Consider the following 18,074-nt stretch of genomic DNA (forward strand, 5'->3'; position numbering starts at 1 on the left):
CGCGCCGCCGTACCGGTATTGCGAACCTCCTCACCACAACATGGTATGATCCCTCGGTGGGCGAGACTCGGAACTTGACGATTTTTATAGATTTTTTTTTACACAGATTCATTTCATACTAAGTTAAAAACGTTTTCCTCATACACGCAAACAGGTTTGCTCTCTGTATCTATCGTTTGTCTTTTAATTGATAAATCTTTGTTGTTGACATCAGCCATGTCTGAACCAGAAGTCAGTCTGTACAACTCAACACAAACACCTGAAGAAAACCGCGATGGAGTGCCATCAGTGACCTCCTATCCCACGTTTGAAACTATTGTGTTTATTTTAACGGTGTGCGTATTTATAATTGGTTTCGTGTCATGGATAACAATTAAAAAGTTCCGACATTTTAAAAACTACGTGTTTCTAAGTGCGATCTTCGCTGCATTGGTGGATAACCTAAATATATTATTCTACAAAATACATATTGTGAATACGGATTATTTGGACGAGTCGACCACTGATTCTAGTTTTGTTATAATAATGCTGTATGACGCTGTGTTCACATACTTTAAATCAGTTTTTCACTTTTGGCTCTTAGTCATATGTTGCGTATTTTACGTAGATATTGTTAAAGTTTTTGGAGTGAACGTGAACAGAAGATATCTCAAGTGTAGCCTTTTTGCTTGGGTTGGACCCTTAATATTAGTTTTTTATAGTAGTGTTATCGATCCAGGCATAGCGTTGTTAAGTTGGACATACGGAACGCCTGAAACATTTGCGATTGTTAATGATGTTACTATGTATATTGATTTATTTTTTATGTTTTCGCCTTTAGTAATTAACTGTTTTATTTATGTTAAAGTTATTTCAATATTGTTTAAAACGTCTAATGTTAACAAAACGAAAACACCTTTTAAAACACGTCGCTTCTATATAGCGACATTAATATTTTTACTGAGCGGAATCCAGATTTTGGTAGGGGAGATATTTGCACTTTTAGAAGAGCATTTAGTAACAACTGTTCTAGTTTATGTACAAGCTATAGTGATTAACATTTACTTTCTCATCGTAAAAAGTAATCGTGATATTTGGCGTGATATTTATATGAAGCGAACGAAAAAGCATGTAAGTGAAATGAATTTGCAACAATACACCCACCCATAGAAGCCATACATCGAGATATAAGGCGTGAGTCGCACAGAATTAACCCTTCTCCGTGCACGATTTTACCTATAACACAATTACGGAGTAATGCAGGCAACATGGACATTAGAACCCATACAAGGCGCAGCTTGTGCATTGGTCGCCGGTACTCCAGTAATGAGATTTGTTGCTAAGTATCGAAGAATTGACACGAATAAACAACTACATATAAATAACACATGAACTTAGTGGGTATATTATACCCCCTAGCAGATCTTTTTGCTTATGACTCGTGGAAACCATATCACGTGTTTTCCAGGATTCCGCGTATGTAAGTACGACAAACATCTCAATCGATTAAGCCGCAGGTACCTAGGTAGGTACCTAAGAATTACTGAAAACTATTAGTAGAAAAATATATATTTTGATTTGAAGAATTGACTTTCATGTAAATATTGTGTTTTATGAATAAGTATGTTGAACTTATGAGTAAGTATATAAATAAAACTGGCTACCTATTAACTTAATTGTTTTATTTTTTGTATTTTCCTTGAATAACCTTTGTTGATTGAACCTTGCGGCCAAACAACCAAATCTACTTTACGTAGGTAAGTACTAAGTACCTATACCTTATGTCTACCTACAGAAACGAGACATGATTTAAAATCTAGTATCTTTTATCTTTATCTATCCATCTAATACCAGTAAGTTAACAAGCATTTTGTCGTCGTGTCATACGATTAATAAAGCTATTAAAATAATTGAGTCGGACCAAATTACAAAATTCTTTTAGTGGCACACACAATCGCTGTGTACAATTGAATTGATAAGTATCACGCGACACTCGTTATTTTGATTTCCTTAGTACATTACCTCTTGGGAACGAAATGAAAATGCTTTGATAAACACGATTAATTCAGAATGTCGGGTAGTTCATATCTAGTAATTGTTTACATGGCGGCCAGTGCCGGCGTCAATATCTTTCACTTGATTGTTGATTTAATTTAGGTGCTTAATAGATAGTAGCAATTTCAGTAGATTGCTTTTTTTGGTTACACAAATATTTTATGTAGACGTTGAATAATGTATGTACGTAGATTTTTACCTGTAGTGAGGATTTGTAATATGATTTACTATATCTTGGAATTATTAATTGACGACACTGAAAACTTGATGAAAAGTTTTTTTTTGTCAGAATTCCAACACCGAATTCTACCAATATTTTTTTCTGCGCCTGCCAGAAAAATTGCTTCAATAAGACGAATAGGCTGTACCTACATAGATACTCTAGGAGCAGATTGGTTTTATAGACGATGGTAAAATAATAATATTCTTAATTATACATAGGTTATTATAGATTTAAATAGAAAATCTTCTTTTCCAAAACGCTTAGGTAAAGAGTGTCTGAGAGAGAGAAGTTTAATGTGTCTCATTATGTCGAAACAGCCCCGGATCTTCAATTTTTTTTAGGCGGGGCAAAAACTGAAAAATGCCGCCCCGCCTACCTACGTACTTATGTTTATTTTCACCACCGAAAGTCACTTTTTTGGTAGGTAAAGGACTTAAAAAAATGTGTCCAAATCATTGTAGGCTCAAACTGTTCGCCAGGTTTAAGTTATGAAGTCGAGACAGACAGTGCCGGCTTTAACTCTACTAGCGCCCTGGGCGAGATTTCTACGGCGCCCCCAACTACAATTCAAACCCATACGAAAAACAGAGACATAATATATAGTTACCGATTGCGCGAGCGAAGCGAGCGCGAATTTTTTTTATAGTTAACAAGTCAAAGCAAAAATTACCTAAAATGTAGCCCAATCGTACATAAGTTATTGCTGGTTGGTGAATGCAAAAACACGGGAACACAGGTTGTGATTGCGCGAGCGAAGCGAGCGCGAAATTTTTTGTTATATTTTAGAACTCAAAACAAAAATGACTTAAAATGTAGCCCAAACGTAGATAGCTCTTTGTTGGTGTTGGCGCCTAAGTATGAATTAAAATTTTGGGACTTAAAGTAGTACCATAAATAGAAACTAGAAGTTACTTTCTTATTAATAAAAGGACGAAGGAGAATTTTTGTAGACAAAAAAATTTTCAAAAATAAAAACAACTATAAAGTGAAGCAAGATGGCACGTTAAACTGTAGGTCCCGGCTGTCATTGAACATCCTTGGCAGTCGTTACGGGTAGTCAGAAGCCAGTAAGTCTGACACCAGTCTAACCAAGGGGTATCGGGTTGCCCGGATAACTGGGTTGAGGAGGTCAGATAGGCAGTCGCTTCTTGTAAAGCACTGGTACTCAGCTGAATCCGGTTAGACTGGAAGCCGACCCCAACATAGTTGGGAAAAGGCTCGGAGGATGATGATGAAAGTGAAGCAAGCCCGAAAAAGCTTTTTTGAGATTTGGATCACTAAAAGTCCTTAACATATATAATAAAAGGCGACTGTGAAATGAAGAAGCCGCGAGCGAAGGGAGCGCGAATTTTTTTGAGTATTGGGACATTAAATTAAAAGTAGCTATATGTGAAAAAAAATGTAAGTGTAAAGTTAAGAAACCGCGAGCGAAGCGAGCGCGAAAATTTTTGAGTTTTGGGACATAAAAGTAGTGTATCTAACGCGCGCGGCATTGTATGACAATACATTAATTTAATTGAAATTTCTTGGTCCAGAGGCGTGCCGCGGCGCCCCTGAGCTCGCGGCGCCAGGGTTATTCGAACACCCTGCACCATAGGTTAAGGCGGCCCTGATGCTATCCATACATTTGGATACAGTTCTTGTAAGTTGCGATCTTTGATGAAATTTAAAACAAAAATAGGAGTAAAATTCTGATCAAGGATTGGTTGGGGGCGCCTGCGGCGCCCCTTATGTCCGGCGCCCTGGGCCGTCGCCCAACCGCGCCCTACCCTAAAGCCGCTACTGGAGACAGATTAATGTACACAAAAAGTTAATAAGTAGGTAAAAAGCGCAGTAAAGTAGCAAGCAGTCGGAAGCGCAAACTTTTTTGTTTTTGAGGACTCCATAAATATATTTTTTCGCTACATTTGACTTATAAAAGGTAAGATAGCGCGGATTAGACTAATGAAGCCAACAAGGCAATGCCTGTGTAACATTGCGCGAGCGGAGCGAGCGTGAAATTTTTTGAGTCTACGACACAAAAGTACTTACATTGTCAAGCAACAAGTAGCCACGAACGCAGCGAGCGCGAACTTTTTTAAGTTATTTGTTTGAAGACTCACAAATTAAACTGGGAATCATGTACAAATAAAAAGAAACCGTGATTAGAGCGAGTGCTATTTGTGTTCGATCAGAAAAACAGTACAGAAACGGTAATTTAACCGCGAGCGTAGCGAGCGAGAATTTTTTCACTTAGTTGGAGGATGTTATGAAAAATAATCAAAATGATCAATTAAACATAGCGAAGGCGACTTTTTTTGAAACTTTGCTTGTCAGTATCATGATACAATGGAACTTCCTTACCAAACGGGTGTAATTTCATCGAAATTTTCTGGTGGTGGGGCGTCCCGTGGCGCCCCCTGAGACCGAGGCGCCCGGGTTATTCGCACACCCTGCACCATAGGTTAAGACGGCCCTGTAGGTAACTATTATGGTAATCTGTGATGTAGGATTTAAAATCAGGCAGCCGCCTGATTTTGCCGCCCCCTGAATTTGCCGCCCGGGGCATGGGCCCCGGCTTGCCCCCCCCTAGATCCGGGGCTGTGTCGAAAGGAACTCAAATCGAAACATGAAATCTTTACCAAAATGTTGCATTCAAAACATCTCAGGAGTTTTACCAGAGAACACTAACCAATTGTGCCTGACTTTATTGAAAAGTCTAGTCTAGTGTAAAAGTTGTTTTAACATTTTGTTGATTTTATAATAAAAATATGCACTTATAATTTTTAAAGACTTAAAAGCAATTAAAAATATCTTGGATGATATTTCAATAAATAGGCTAGTTTCCTAAAAAATAATAATTAGTCCGTCTTGTAGATTGTCCAAAATTAAGCGATACGTATTTTTTCTTTTTTAAATTGGATCAGAACTTGTTAAGATATAGCGTGTTAAAGTTGAGTGTGACGTCACAAGTTGCTACAATTTTCAGGACACTGTGACGTAAAAGGCCCCCACTCCTAATTTTTGAAGTGTATTATCTTTGTCATTTTATGTTTAATTAAAAAAAGAAAAAATACATATCCAATATTTTTTATTATCTAAAAAGCGGACTAAATATTATTTCATTATTTCGACCCTGGACACTACCCTATTAATTTAAGTCGGAGCAGGTACCTACCTATATAAACTCCTGTGTCGTCAACTGACTGGGTACCTACTTCCATCAATCAATAAATGATGGCAAAGGTGCTAACTATAGGTAGGTGCAAATAAAACATCAAATTTATTTCATAAATATTTATATTGAACTGGCCTTAATAAATTACAACTTAAACCAAAACTTATAGAAATTGACTGACGATTTCACTTTCAAGCATATTGGTGATGACAATATCAAATGTGTCCAAAACATTAAAAGTTAGTATAACGGTTTGACCGTAGTACTTTACCATGAAAATTTGGTAATTGAATATAAAAAAGGTAAATACTTATTCTAGTGTGTCGACAATGCTGTCCGAAGTATTCAGTCACAATTCAAGTCGTAAGGCATGCACGAGTCAATCATCGCTGACCGCTGAACTCTCTTTGGTGTTCTAGCCGTTAAGTTTTCAAGTAACAACGTCACTTTTAATATGAAAACACGCGACTGTAAAGCTATACCTATCTAAATATAATAAGGTACATCTGATTTTTACAATAACATAAAATTTCACACTTCAATTACATTGATATAAAACACCTATAAATCGTTTTTAATACACATTCAAAAAATAGTGTTTCAGATTAATTTTTAGTGCAGTCTCATAAAAGAAATTAGATATAGCCTCTAATAAACTACGTCTATAATTCAAAATTCATTAAACACGACTTATTTCTAAAATAAATGCATTATGAAGAATTACACATGAATAAATTGCATTTGTTTATGGTGACAAACTTGTGGTAGGTGGGTTAAGCTCGCCATTGTACATAAACTGTCTTTATTATTTTTTAATATGTATTGTTAAGTGTGCAATAAAGAATAAGAATAGGTGCTATGAAGCCGTCATAATTAAAAAATTTTGACACCTGGTTGGCCTCATTTTTGAGGATTTTCATATATTAATATCTGATGTAGGTAAAATAGAATAATTAAGACGGTTTTTCAATGCATTATTAAGGGGGCATAACTTCGTAAAGTGATGTATGGTAACAGCAGACCAATAAGCGGTAACACTTGAATTCCTCTTCTGAGTGGTAAACGTGATTATGTACAAATATCGTCATAAGTATCATAGTAATTTTATGCAGACTTAACACAATTAATAAGGAGTTTCTTGTACATCTTCAAAATTACGTGTCAAAGTAGTAAAACTATAATATTCAATAGCAATGGTTCCCCAAAAATTAAAATGTCGTAGTATAAAATACAAACGACGTGGGCCTTCTACCTATAAGTTATAAATACTAAATAAAATATATGACGCCTATTTAGCTCTAGTCTAAATAAATAAAGCGTTTCACACACGACTAAATAAGACACTTTACTTTGGTATTATTAGACTATATATTACTTACCTACAGGGTACCAGATTGCCGACAGTTTTTAAATAGACTGTTCCATATCTACTTTTATATCACTGTTTTATGGGACGGAGATTGTGAGGTTTACACTAAAAATATACACAGTTATCAATCTATTCGTAATTCTTTGTAGAACATGGTTAATTAGTAACAACACGTTTCACAGGTATTTCTTAAGGCACTAAAAGGTAACAATTATTTATATTTACACATAACTCCTCTTAAATACAACCTTCAGGTTTCGCAATCATATAACTAAGCATAACTTTTCTTGTTTGCTAGTTTCAGTGTCACCCTTGGGACCTTTGCTCTGAATGCGAGTCAGGAATCGCTGGCATCATCTTTTGTTGGAGCTGTGATTACTCTGGCATTAGTTGGTGATGAGTGGGGTGAGGGGTGCCGGGGGTTCGTCGCCGAAGTACCTGTAGCGGTGTGGCACCTGCAGCGCGGCGGGGGGCTCGGCCGCGTCCGAGTGCTGCGAGTCGCGATGACGGCGCAGGTCCACCTTCCTCTGGAAGGCCTTGTCGCAGAGCCCGCACGAGAACGGCTTGTAGCCCGTGTGCTTGCGCATGTGCGTGATCAGGTTCGAGCTCTGGCTGAACGCTTTCGAACACACAACGCATTTGTGCGGCTTCTCACCTAAAACAATAACATTTAGTTATAAGCACTTTGTATTAAGTTGACACCTGCTGTGATTAATTATGCCGCCCACTAAGTATACACGAAGTATACTTAGTTAGGCCACAATTAAATTATTTTTTGTAGAATCCTAAAAAGGCTGGTAGAAAAGAAGATTCCTACCTATTTTATTATATCATCGAATTATATGCAGAAATTCAGAAATTCGCAGATACATATTATTTTGTCAGGTCATTAAGTTAATTATTATAATTTTGTCAAGACATCTCACGAAAGCTCAAAAATCGTTAAATAGATAAATAGTATTGTACGGAAGTATTAAACAAGAACGAAATTACTTTACACAACTTAGCTTTAATTAACTACAAAACTTCGATTTCCTAAATCATTTATAAATGAACGACTGAAAAACATTACGTATCACTTCGTCAAGTAATTAAAGCTTCTGTAAGTGGGCCAATACTTGTCATAATCATCGGCTATTTATTATTAACGGTGAGGTTCCCGAACTGATTTAATATGCAACGTCGCCTTGTACACCGGTATTTATTAACTTTAACGGTAATTGTTTGTAGCTCGATATAACGATACAACGCTAACCAGTTTTGTGAAACTTTATAATTCACATGGATAAGGACCGAAGGATCTTCATGACATTATTTATTTTGTGTAATGAATCACTTTTCAATAAAAACATCTGAGCCATCGGCAATTTACCTGACCAGTTACTTAAAATCTCCAAAGATAGTTTACGAATTAAATTATAGCAAAAAATGCAAATGTCATTTTATAGATAGAACAGGATTTAAGTGAAGTTTTTGTTAGTGCCGTGATCGGCGTGCACGTGAAGGCCTGTGAAGGCTGCGCTCTGCTGCGCGGCTAATTGCAGCCCGAGCCGCATTTTGGAATATTGATGATGAGGCATTTATCGGGAGGACGAGCGCCATGTAAGGCCGCTGTAAATCATTCGGAACAGGGCAGAGACGTGACGAGATGTCTCCGGCCAAGACAAATATGTCCGCCACATTTTTTAGCTACTATAATTCGTCTCGTTGAGCTTACTGGAAGTAGTCTGACCATTGAAAAACGTATGCGACATTTATTTTGCTTACAGTACGTCTGGTTTTCTTTAAAATGCCTCCATTGTATTGTAGCTACATTATTTTCATTGAGGTTTCTATATTCATATACGAGTTAGTTCGTAAAATTAGTAAAATCGTCAGTAAAATCTGGTTATCTAGATATTAAATAGAATCATTAAGACCAAATCAGGGCAGCTAAAGCTCTGCATTTTGTCGAGCATTGCAAGGCATATTTTTTGCTTATTGGAAATTCATTAAGTGCAGTGGACGGACTGCGATTTGCCGTCGAAAACGTAATTGCCCAGCATTTAAATATTTAATTCCCAAGGCATCGTCTGCGATGTGTCGCGTGATTGCTTTTATTGGGCGTCTGCCTATATGTTTACCATTTAATGAACTTGTTCCACAGTAGAGAAGTCTAGGCTATGCCGCGGTTATAACACTATATCATGTACTTATACAGCTTAATAAATCGACGAGGATAAAGTCGGATAACGTCTTCAGCAGCTGTTTACTGTCATTCCGATTAAAAGGGCAATCGTCGGAGATTACCTATCATTACACGCTCGACACGAACGTACGTGGATATCGCAGGCGACTAATTGAGAAAGTAAAATTTTATGTGAATAAATAAATTAACAGCTACTTGGTAATGATACAAATTCTTATAAAAGGACGACACGATTGAAATTATGATGGCGAAGAGTGAAGTAACGATATCGAATTTCCTTATCGCAATAAAAGTGCTATAACGTTATTAGTCGCGTAGCTGACGTATTTACGTGCTGTGCTTGCAATGAACACCTTTCATGAACTCCGAGTTGATGGTCGCGATTCTATCTGCTCAAGAGATTGGGGTGAATAATGTGCATTTACAGTTGCACTAATAGGGCCTGTGGCTAAAATCATATAGGTAGATAAGAATCACAGCCTTTTTTTAGAACAACTTCTTTATATAAAAATACAAATCTTTATATTTTGGTTGTTATGCACCATAATACATGTTAAGGTAGCAATAAAAGTTTCATAGGAAATGATAGGGCTACGTAAAGTTGTGTAATGAGGGGACGCGCTGACACTTCAGCTGACATAAGTTACGTGAAACAGTTGTCATAATAATTTGAGTTTCACACTACTTGGAATACACCATGTAATTTCGTTTAGGTTAACAGTACTTTGACAAGAAAGTGTTATGCAGTGCTTGACGCAGACAATAAGGGAAGTTAAATCTTAATTTTAAAAGTTTCATTATCTTTAGTCGTGTCACACGAAAAAGACAGCCATAAATAACGCGAATTTCCTCATTTAAGTAATATGTCCTTGAATACAATGATTACAAAACGAAAATGTTTTGCGCAGTTGGAAAATGCAGCACAGACAAACGCGTGTCTGTGTGCAGTGCAAATAAATGAACACATTTATCAGCTCAAATTGGTTTTGAGCTCAATGATTTTACTCAAATTAGGTGGTGATTAATACAGTTTCGGTACAAACTGTTTGTTGAAAGACTTGAATTTGTACATCGAAAGAGAATTTAATTAAAAACAATAATGAATATTTTTAAATCAAAAAGAAAAGGTTGTTAAGGTAACATACATTCAGTGACTATTTAGTCAAATGGAACAGAAAATATGAAAATTTGAAGATTTGTGAGGAGCATGGAGCATGCAAAAGGGGTACCACGGAGTACCCGCTGGGTATCTAACACTTAAAACAGTTAAACAAGCAGTAAAATCATAAATGAAAAAGATTGTAATTGTAAGTTTTGCTTTGTGCAGCAGCTCGTAGATGTTTGCAGCTTCTGTTCTTGCGAATCTCTGACTAGATGTCGGATATCTAAGATATTTTTCAACATACCTGTGTGTATATAAGTGTGCTTCTTCATGTCTGACTTCTGGTGGAACCGCTTGCCGCAGTACTGGCAGGGGTAGGGCCGCGTGTCCGAGTGGATCAGCAGGTGCGTGGACAGCGTGCTCGACCGCTTGAAGCACTTGCCGCACTGCTTGCACTAAACAAACAAACACACACATTCACACGACCTTCCAATAAAGACATATTTACTACATCCCCGACTCCCCCTTGTCGCATATACTAATAACCCTTAATAGATCCCTTTGAGTGACGTGCAAAGGAATAGTGCAATTCAGTCATTTGACCCCACGATTGCCAAGAAATCGGCTGAAATATAACAGAGTACGGCACTAGATATAATTATAAACGTGGCGTGGACAGCGTCCATCACCTTCAGTTAGACGGTGACAGCCAGTAATAAACTAATAACAGGGCTCTACCCCTTTCTACACTTTTCTTTGATTTCCCATCTAGCATCGGCTATGAATTTTTTTACTGGCTAGTAATTAGCGTCTATTACTAACCAGTTATTATCCGTAGGTATTTTTCTGGAGAAATAATAATCATACAATGATACTTTTGAATAAAAATCAAATAATATGAGAATATTGTATCACTGGTAGGTACATTTTATTGATTTCAGTTACGATAGAACGTAGACTATTTCCACGAACTGTTTCCTTGCTGAACATCACCTTTATGAAAGTAAATACACGACTAAAAATGTATGAATCGACACTGCGTTTGTTCACAGTTAAAATCACCAACATTTCAGTCTTATTAATAATCTCAGATCAAAGTTATATCAAGGAATAAGAAAAAAATAACCATAAATTTTAAAAGGTTTAAGCTTTGATTAGGTAAGTATAACTTTAATCTGTGATCATTATTAAGAGGGCTAGTGAATGACTGGGTCTTAAATTCCACAGAAAGATTCTTAAACAAACAGATTGTTCACTTTTGTTTGAAACAAAGGACTTTTAACTAAGCACGTGCTATGACTTTGCTTTAGATTTGTTTAATCAGATGTTTCTGGTATGCAATAGTATAATTTTGTTACTAACTTGGTTTATTTACCCGACACACAGATTAGGAACTTGGATTGTTTTCAAGGAATGAATGTTTTGTTTGACAGTGTATTCTAAACGTATGTACCTACGAAACTTTTGAATATGACAAAAAATCGTTTATTACTGCAATGTTGTTACAAGATTCAGGCGTGAAGATTTTCCGCTTGATTGTTGTATGGCAGATTCGCGGCGTGTCAATAAATCTCCTTCAAACCACTGCGGCGCTTCGTATGACACATCGGGCTAATGAAGCGGACACCCACAACTACTCGCAACCTGACATAAAACATATAAGAACAGGAAAATATGTTGTACGGCTATTAGTCGGGTGGTTAGTCGTTAAGTATGCGGCGCATGATAATCCATGGCACAAATCCGCGTAGCGGGCCTGTGACAGTTGGCCGGGCAGCTGCATCGCCTCGCGCCTCACAAAAACCGCTACTTTTTTGGTCGCCTTTTTATACAATCGATGCACTCTCTTATAAACAACACAGGTGCTAGGGTATGACCGTCCACATATGGTTATCGGCTTGTACCACGTAGAGAGGTGATTTTTTATGATAGCCGTTTGAATTTAAAAAATCTAGTGTCGTTTTTTACGAAACTGGCTTTTTATTAACGGCTTTGTGGAACCTGCTACGGTCCTTCGCGAGGGGGTCGCTTTAACGACTGTTACGTTTCTTAATGGAAAATAACGATTATAATGGTTCTTGTTTTAAACAAAAATGAGAGGACTCAACTCAAGTTTAAAACTCCGTCGTTCTATCATAATCTAATACCTACTAAAACTAATGATTCTACACATATTACACTCTTCTGTTATGTTCTTGTGTGTCATGTAACAAAACTATAAGGTCAATGTTGTTAATTCGTATCAATTTAATAAACTTTGAAGTAGAGTGCGGTGAGGCGAGCGACGCGTGAGTGGCGCGTGGCGCGCACGCGCCGCCCACCGCCATTGTCTTACCGCGTGCACATATTAATGCGATCATAATTACAATTTATTGTTCCTTCATAAATTACTAATTACTCAATATAAAAACAAAGAAATGTCTGTCTTTTTTCCAGTAAAATGTTTATTTATTCATTGACCGTAATTGTTTGTCGAGTAGCTGATAAATGCAGTCTTCTTTAATTAAGCCGCCTGAAACATTATAATTTTGTGTTCGTTGTTGATACAGGTAATAGTTATGCACAGATTATTATTTAAATGCTGTTTCCTAAATTAACGAATAGTCAATTGAATAATAATTGTGCGGCGCCTAAGAGTAGCTCTACAACATATTAATCCTCATATGACACACGGTAATTATTGGTCCAATTATAAACCACCGCGCCGTGATATTAAGAGTTGGAATTTTGATTAAAACCGATGAGGATTTTTATAACGGCGGCACGTAGAAAAAACGAAAGGCTCAAAAATGGCGAGAAGACGAGTCAGCAGGCTCGATGTGCGCCGCTAGCGAGCGACGCAGGCGCAGCGCGCGACCCGTTCCGATACGCGACTACTTATTAAGACAGGGGCAGTTTTTGCTATTTGATTTGTTAAAGAGACTAAAACGGATACTGGTTTGCTATTTTAAAGCATTTTAAACGGAAACTGTACAGTTATTCTGGACTTGTTAAAGCATATAGCTATCTCGGTGCTAGTCGCCGATCGAGAATATTTTGCTATTGACTTTTTTGTACTTACTTGGAATGATTTTTCGTTTCTGTTTTCATTTTTGAGTAGTAGAGAGAAGTTGAGGTCTCCGGCTGGTGAGGGTTTGATGGGGTAGGTGTGGTGCGCGGGCGCGGAGGGACAGCGGCGCGGCTCCGCGCTCGGCGGCCGCTCGGCCTCGTCAGGGTTGCTGCGGCATCTCTTGACTAGTTCGAGAGGCGTGTCTGTGTCATCCTGACCCTCCCATCGAGAAATCGGCGACTCTTCTCCCACTTCAACTTTTTCACGCTCACATGCACTTCCCGGGGACCAGATATGACGGTTTTTGGTTGATAAATTCAAAGGAAGCTCTTCCTCATCATCTGCAAACAAGCAAACGAAATTGTACAAAAGGCTTTATAGGAAATATGGCGTTATTGTATGCAATACTGTGTCAACAGACAGGTGAGTACCGACAGTTTCTCTTCGACTGTTCTTCACGCTTTTATACGTAAATTTAAAGTCGGACGAGTCAAATCGGTCGTCTGTGGAGTGACTTATGAAATCTGTACAGCTGCGCCAGTATTTGCCGACGTTACGTCATTGTTTGCTCTATAATACATTAAAAACTTGCATATCTTACACTCGTCTACGCTAGCGGAAGAAGGTTGAAAGTTTTTTTTTAAGATGAACTCAAAATTATTTCTGAAAATAACTTTCAAAATGATAAGTACGTAGATTTACCTATTATTATTTTACCTGTTACTGAAAATTGACATGTTATTGGAAGAAGACTTTGAAAAACTTGATGAAACTGAATAACTTTAATCGTTCTGATGTCGAAGGTGACGATGTGTGATGGTTAATGTATTTTTGTCACTTATATAAGTTACTTAAAACTTTAGGGAATTGCGCAGGTAGATACCTGCTAAGAGTAAGAGTGTGTTTGAGGTTGAACAAGTTTTTTAAAGTCTATGCTTCCAATTCTTTGAGGTTTTCAGTAAAAGGTAAATATACATTAAATACTTTCCACCTGCCTCTTTGCTTTCTACTTTAATATGTATTTGTTAGCATGAAAAAACGATTCTGAAGTACCAATTTACTTAAAACTGATAACATACAAACACATTAATTACATTCTTTTTAATTGAATCTTGAAATGAAGTCGTTATCGAAGCAATAAAATGTCAGTTCGCTAAAGCATTAGTCAGTTTATAAATAAGTAAAAATCAAGTATGTAACTACTTATTGAGTTTCCTTCGCCCGGTTTCTTTGTTATCTACGAGGTTGAGTCGCAACCGGTACTGGATAACAAACAATTAGAATACTTAAACATTTTCGTTCGGCGACAAAGAGTAGCGACGGCACTTAGTCGCTTTTCCTTGGAGTGTAGGAACAAGCTCGTTGGCTCCTTCGGCGGAGGTAAACGACATGTAAACGACGACATATCAGCGCTTCGAGTTATTAATCGGTGCCTTACACTGATAGCTATTCTAATGAGTATTATTCAGGAGAAGCCGCGTAAGGAGGCCGAGGCGAACCATGTTTTGTAATGCCGCAAACGTATCTAATTACCATTTTTAGGATTCTTGAAACACGTAAACACTTTCAGCGCGAGGTGATTTACTTGCGCTGTTTATATGAATTTGAATGTACCGACGCAAGGAGCTGCGTATTCAACAAATATTCAGTCGTCAGACTTTGATTTAAATGCTTGTTTGATTTATAGTAATTGCAAATATGTAGGTCAGTATTGACTGCAATGAAATTGTAAAGAATTACAAACTAATAGTAACTGTAGACAAGTGCACCATGCGATATGTCCACACAGCCAGACACATTGTTCTAGAATCAAACTGGGCTACTGAGTCACCAACGATTTGCAAGAAAGTAAAAAGTTCTTTACATTTTTAATGATAATTCTTTCTAGAAAATGTATGGATAATGTGTGTAAATAATTACTAAGGCTTCACTGAAATCTTTTTCCATGATTGTGTTTAAGGTTTATTATTTGCAACGGTTATGTAAAAGAATACTTATAAATATCGGTAGACATCATGGTAGACTGATTCAATCATAAATATGTAGTTAGTCTTACCATCTCTGGGTGGGGTATGCCTGGCGTGGTCCACCGAGGGTCTGGCGAAGTGAGGCGAGGCTCGCGGCATCAGCAGCGGCCACACTCCCGCGCCGCTGTACAGCGCTCCGAGGCCACTGCAGTACATCAGTGCACCCAACTCTGCGCACATACATAATAATTAATAAGAAGAATTATTAAATAGAGGAACAAAACTTTTTACGCACTTTAGGTCTTAGTGTTTACACTAAACAACTAATACAATTAGTAGAATCTATAACTAAAGGTTATGTGTTTACCTGTAGCCCGTGCGTACTGCTTAAGCGCCCTCCCGGCTATCTCGATATCTCCCAACTGCAGTAAATCCAGCCGGTGATGTGAGAGAGTGTCAGGCGAGCGCGGGGGAGAGTGCGGGGACGGCGGGGTCCGAGGGGACATGCTCCCTTCAGGTGATGGGAACCGGTGAGCTGGCGGAGGCGGAGACGAGGGCTGGAACTGCTCCGCCAGCCGCGATAGCAGAACGTGCCGAGACATCCTGCACAGAAGGAATACTTGATGTCAAACAGTGTTTCGATAGCCTCAATATAAAAAAGATACAAAAAATGAACCTAAGAAAAAACCCTGTAAGTTCTTCCGTCGGTACTGAAAACCCACATTTTCTTTTGTTTTCATGCAGCTAAACTAACAAAACGCGTATAAATTACACGTAATCACACTAATAACACGACGTTAACAATTAACGCCTGCATCACAATGTTAAGTTCCAGTTTGCATCCAATTAGAACAAACCACCTGAGCTTTTGAATTGTCATTGAGTAGCGGAGCCTTATCGATCGATCGTACTGCAAGTATTCTGCTTTCCCGTGGGAACCTTCAGTTTTCTGAAGACGTTTAGGTACCTACAACTTTTGTAATAAGCTTCATATTTACACTTAACAAGTTTTATTTTAGTGACACAATTATTCATTAACAAAAAAAGGTTTAAACCCGCTAAGGAAAAACTGGATATCGCAAGGATTACTGGTTTCTGCCTGATGCTGTACTTTAAAGTCAATGGCATTTTGATTTAACCAAGGACACGTACCAAGTACAACATAAAGTGACATTAGGAACATTAGCCTCCACTATTAATTATGTCCTTACTCCACGTAATAAAACATTAATTGGTATAGCTTCATTGCGTTTAGTAATGATAACGGAGTTGTCAGTCACCTTGTTCACGAAGACAACTCAATATGATGGTAAGTACTGCGTTTATCAAGATTTTACGGTCAGCGCGGATCAATTCAAAAGTTGCGATATCATCTTTGTTTTACGTGACCGACGTCATTAGTGTCCATCCGACTATGTATGTACGTATTTGTTGACAGCCCTTGCTGATTAATCCGACCGCTTGTTTGTTGACAGCGAATCGTATTAAAAGCTCAATCAAGCAAATGAAGAATCAGAATAATGGAAGTGGTCGGCGGAGCGAGCGGCGGCGCGGCGCCCGCTGCGTACGCGCATTAATAATGCACGTGTCGAGTAAAACAATCTTCATTAGACTAACACACATTACATATTTACAGAATGGATGTCCGCGTGTTCCCATACCATTCCGCCGGACTTCCATTAGGAATTAAACTCGAGGAGCTCACCACCGCCACTATAGGTACGCGGAGACATTACATTTGTCGTTGTAAATTATAAATAATGATGTCGGACAATGATTTGCCAAATTTCCTAATTACAATAATGCACAAACAGACTCATTAACGAATAGTTTCGTATAGATATTGATCTCTTGCATGATATTCACGAAGGGAATACTCTTGTCTTAGAAATGCAAAGCAATTGATTTACTCCATTACTAGTAATTGGCTAACAAGCTAGCTAACGCGAGGGTTGTGTGTCGCAATTTCTTGTTTCAATAAAGCAAGTCTTTATTTATTAAATTGCGAGTAGCAATTACCTACCGCGCGACGACTGTCACCTATTTTTTTCATTACGATACAATGGGAACTCGAGCAAATGTTGAGAAAATCAATCAGCGCAGAAATTGTCAGGAAAAAATACGTTTCTGTTTTAGATATTTACTCAGGTCTATTGTCTTTCAATAATCTTATTCAGACACGAGTGTCCGCCGTCTGTTGCATGCTACAATGTTTCAAAAGAACAGGTGTTTTTAAAGATTTAAAAATCAAAATAAGATTTCATCAATTTGTGCAGATTGCTTTACAAATAATGTTGTCAATGTCAATTATAATAAGCGTTTTATATTAGTACCTATTAATTATACGCATATTAAAAGACATGTTACCTTATCACTAATATGCCTTCAATAAATGCAAGTTATAAGAGCTTAGACAAAGCTCTGCCGTTTTTAATGTTGGCCAGCTTTTCCCGCGTTTTCCTTTTCCGCGTTTCTCTTTTTATAAAGTAAAAAAACCTCTAAAGCAGTGTTTAAAATATATGTAAAAATATCAGAACCTTGAAATCGGTATCCCATAGTGCTCATGCCTTCAACTTAAACTGAAAAGTTACATAATATATTTCGTTTATTAAAAAAGGCGTTTTGTAAAGATTCTTTTCAAAATCACACACGTCGACAAGAAAGAGTAAAGAAAGCAGCAAATGTTTAGCAAAAACGTAATGAACGAAATTACAAGCCGATGCATTTGTGAGCTCTGAAAATATTTCACCGCCCGTGGTGTCTCGTCGTCTCGTTCAATACTTAGGTATTAAATATATCGGAACACATATACAAATTTGGTTTCGTCTTGTTTGTGCGACTGTGAGGATATAGGTACACTTGCAGATTATTTGCATTGCACTGCATCCTACAGACGTATTCTACGTGTTATATTGTTCCTTGTTTAAACATAGACATGAGTAAATATTACGTGAAAAGTAGGACTTTCAACACAGTTTTTGCTTC

The 18,074-nt window shown here is 37.6% G+C and overlaps 1 protein-coding gene across 1 annotated transcript; it reads right to left on the bottom strand.

The window, feature by feature from the left end:
- Nucleotides 1-6,723: 6,723 nt before the first annotated feature.
- Nucleotides 6,724-15,691, bottom strand: LOC124646075 (zinc finger and SCAN domain-containing protein 2-like). Its single transcript, XM_047186111.1, has 5 exons — nt 15,457-15,691; nt 15,179-15,319; nt 13,135-13,463; nt 10,378-10,528; nt 6,724-7,438 (listed from the first exon to the last, which is right to left on the bottom strand). Exons 1-5 carry the CDS (start codon nt 15,689-15,691, stop codon nt 7,170-7,172), a joined length of 1,125 nt encoding a protein of 374 aa, XP_047042067.1. The 3' UTR covers nt 6,724-7,169.
- Between the last annotated feature and the right edge of the window lie 2,383 nt (nt 15,692-18,074).

Source organism: Helicoverpa zea, chromosome 3 (assembly GCF_022581195.2).
Source record: "Helicoverpa zea isolate HzStark_Cry1AcR chromosome 3, ilHelZeax1.1, whole genome shotgun sequence".
Classification (NCBI taxonomy): Eukaryota; Metazoa; Arthropoda; class Insecta; order Lepidoptera; family Noctuidae; genus Helicoverpa; species Helicoverpa zea.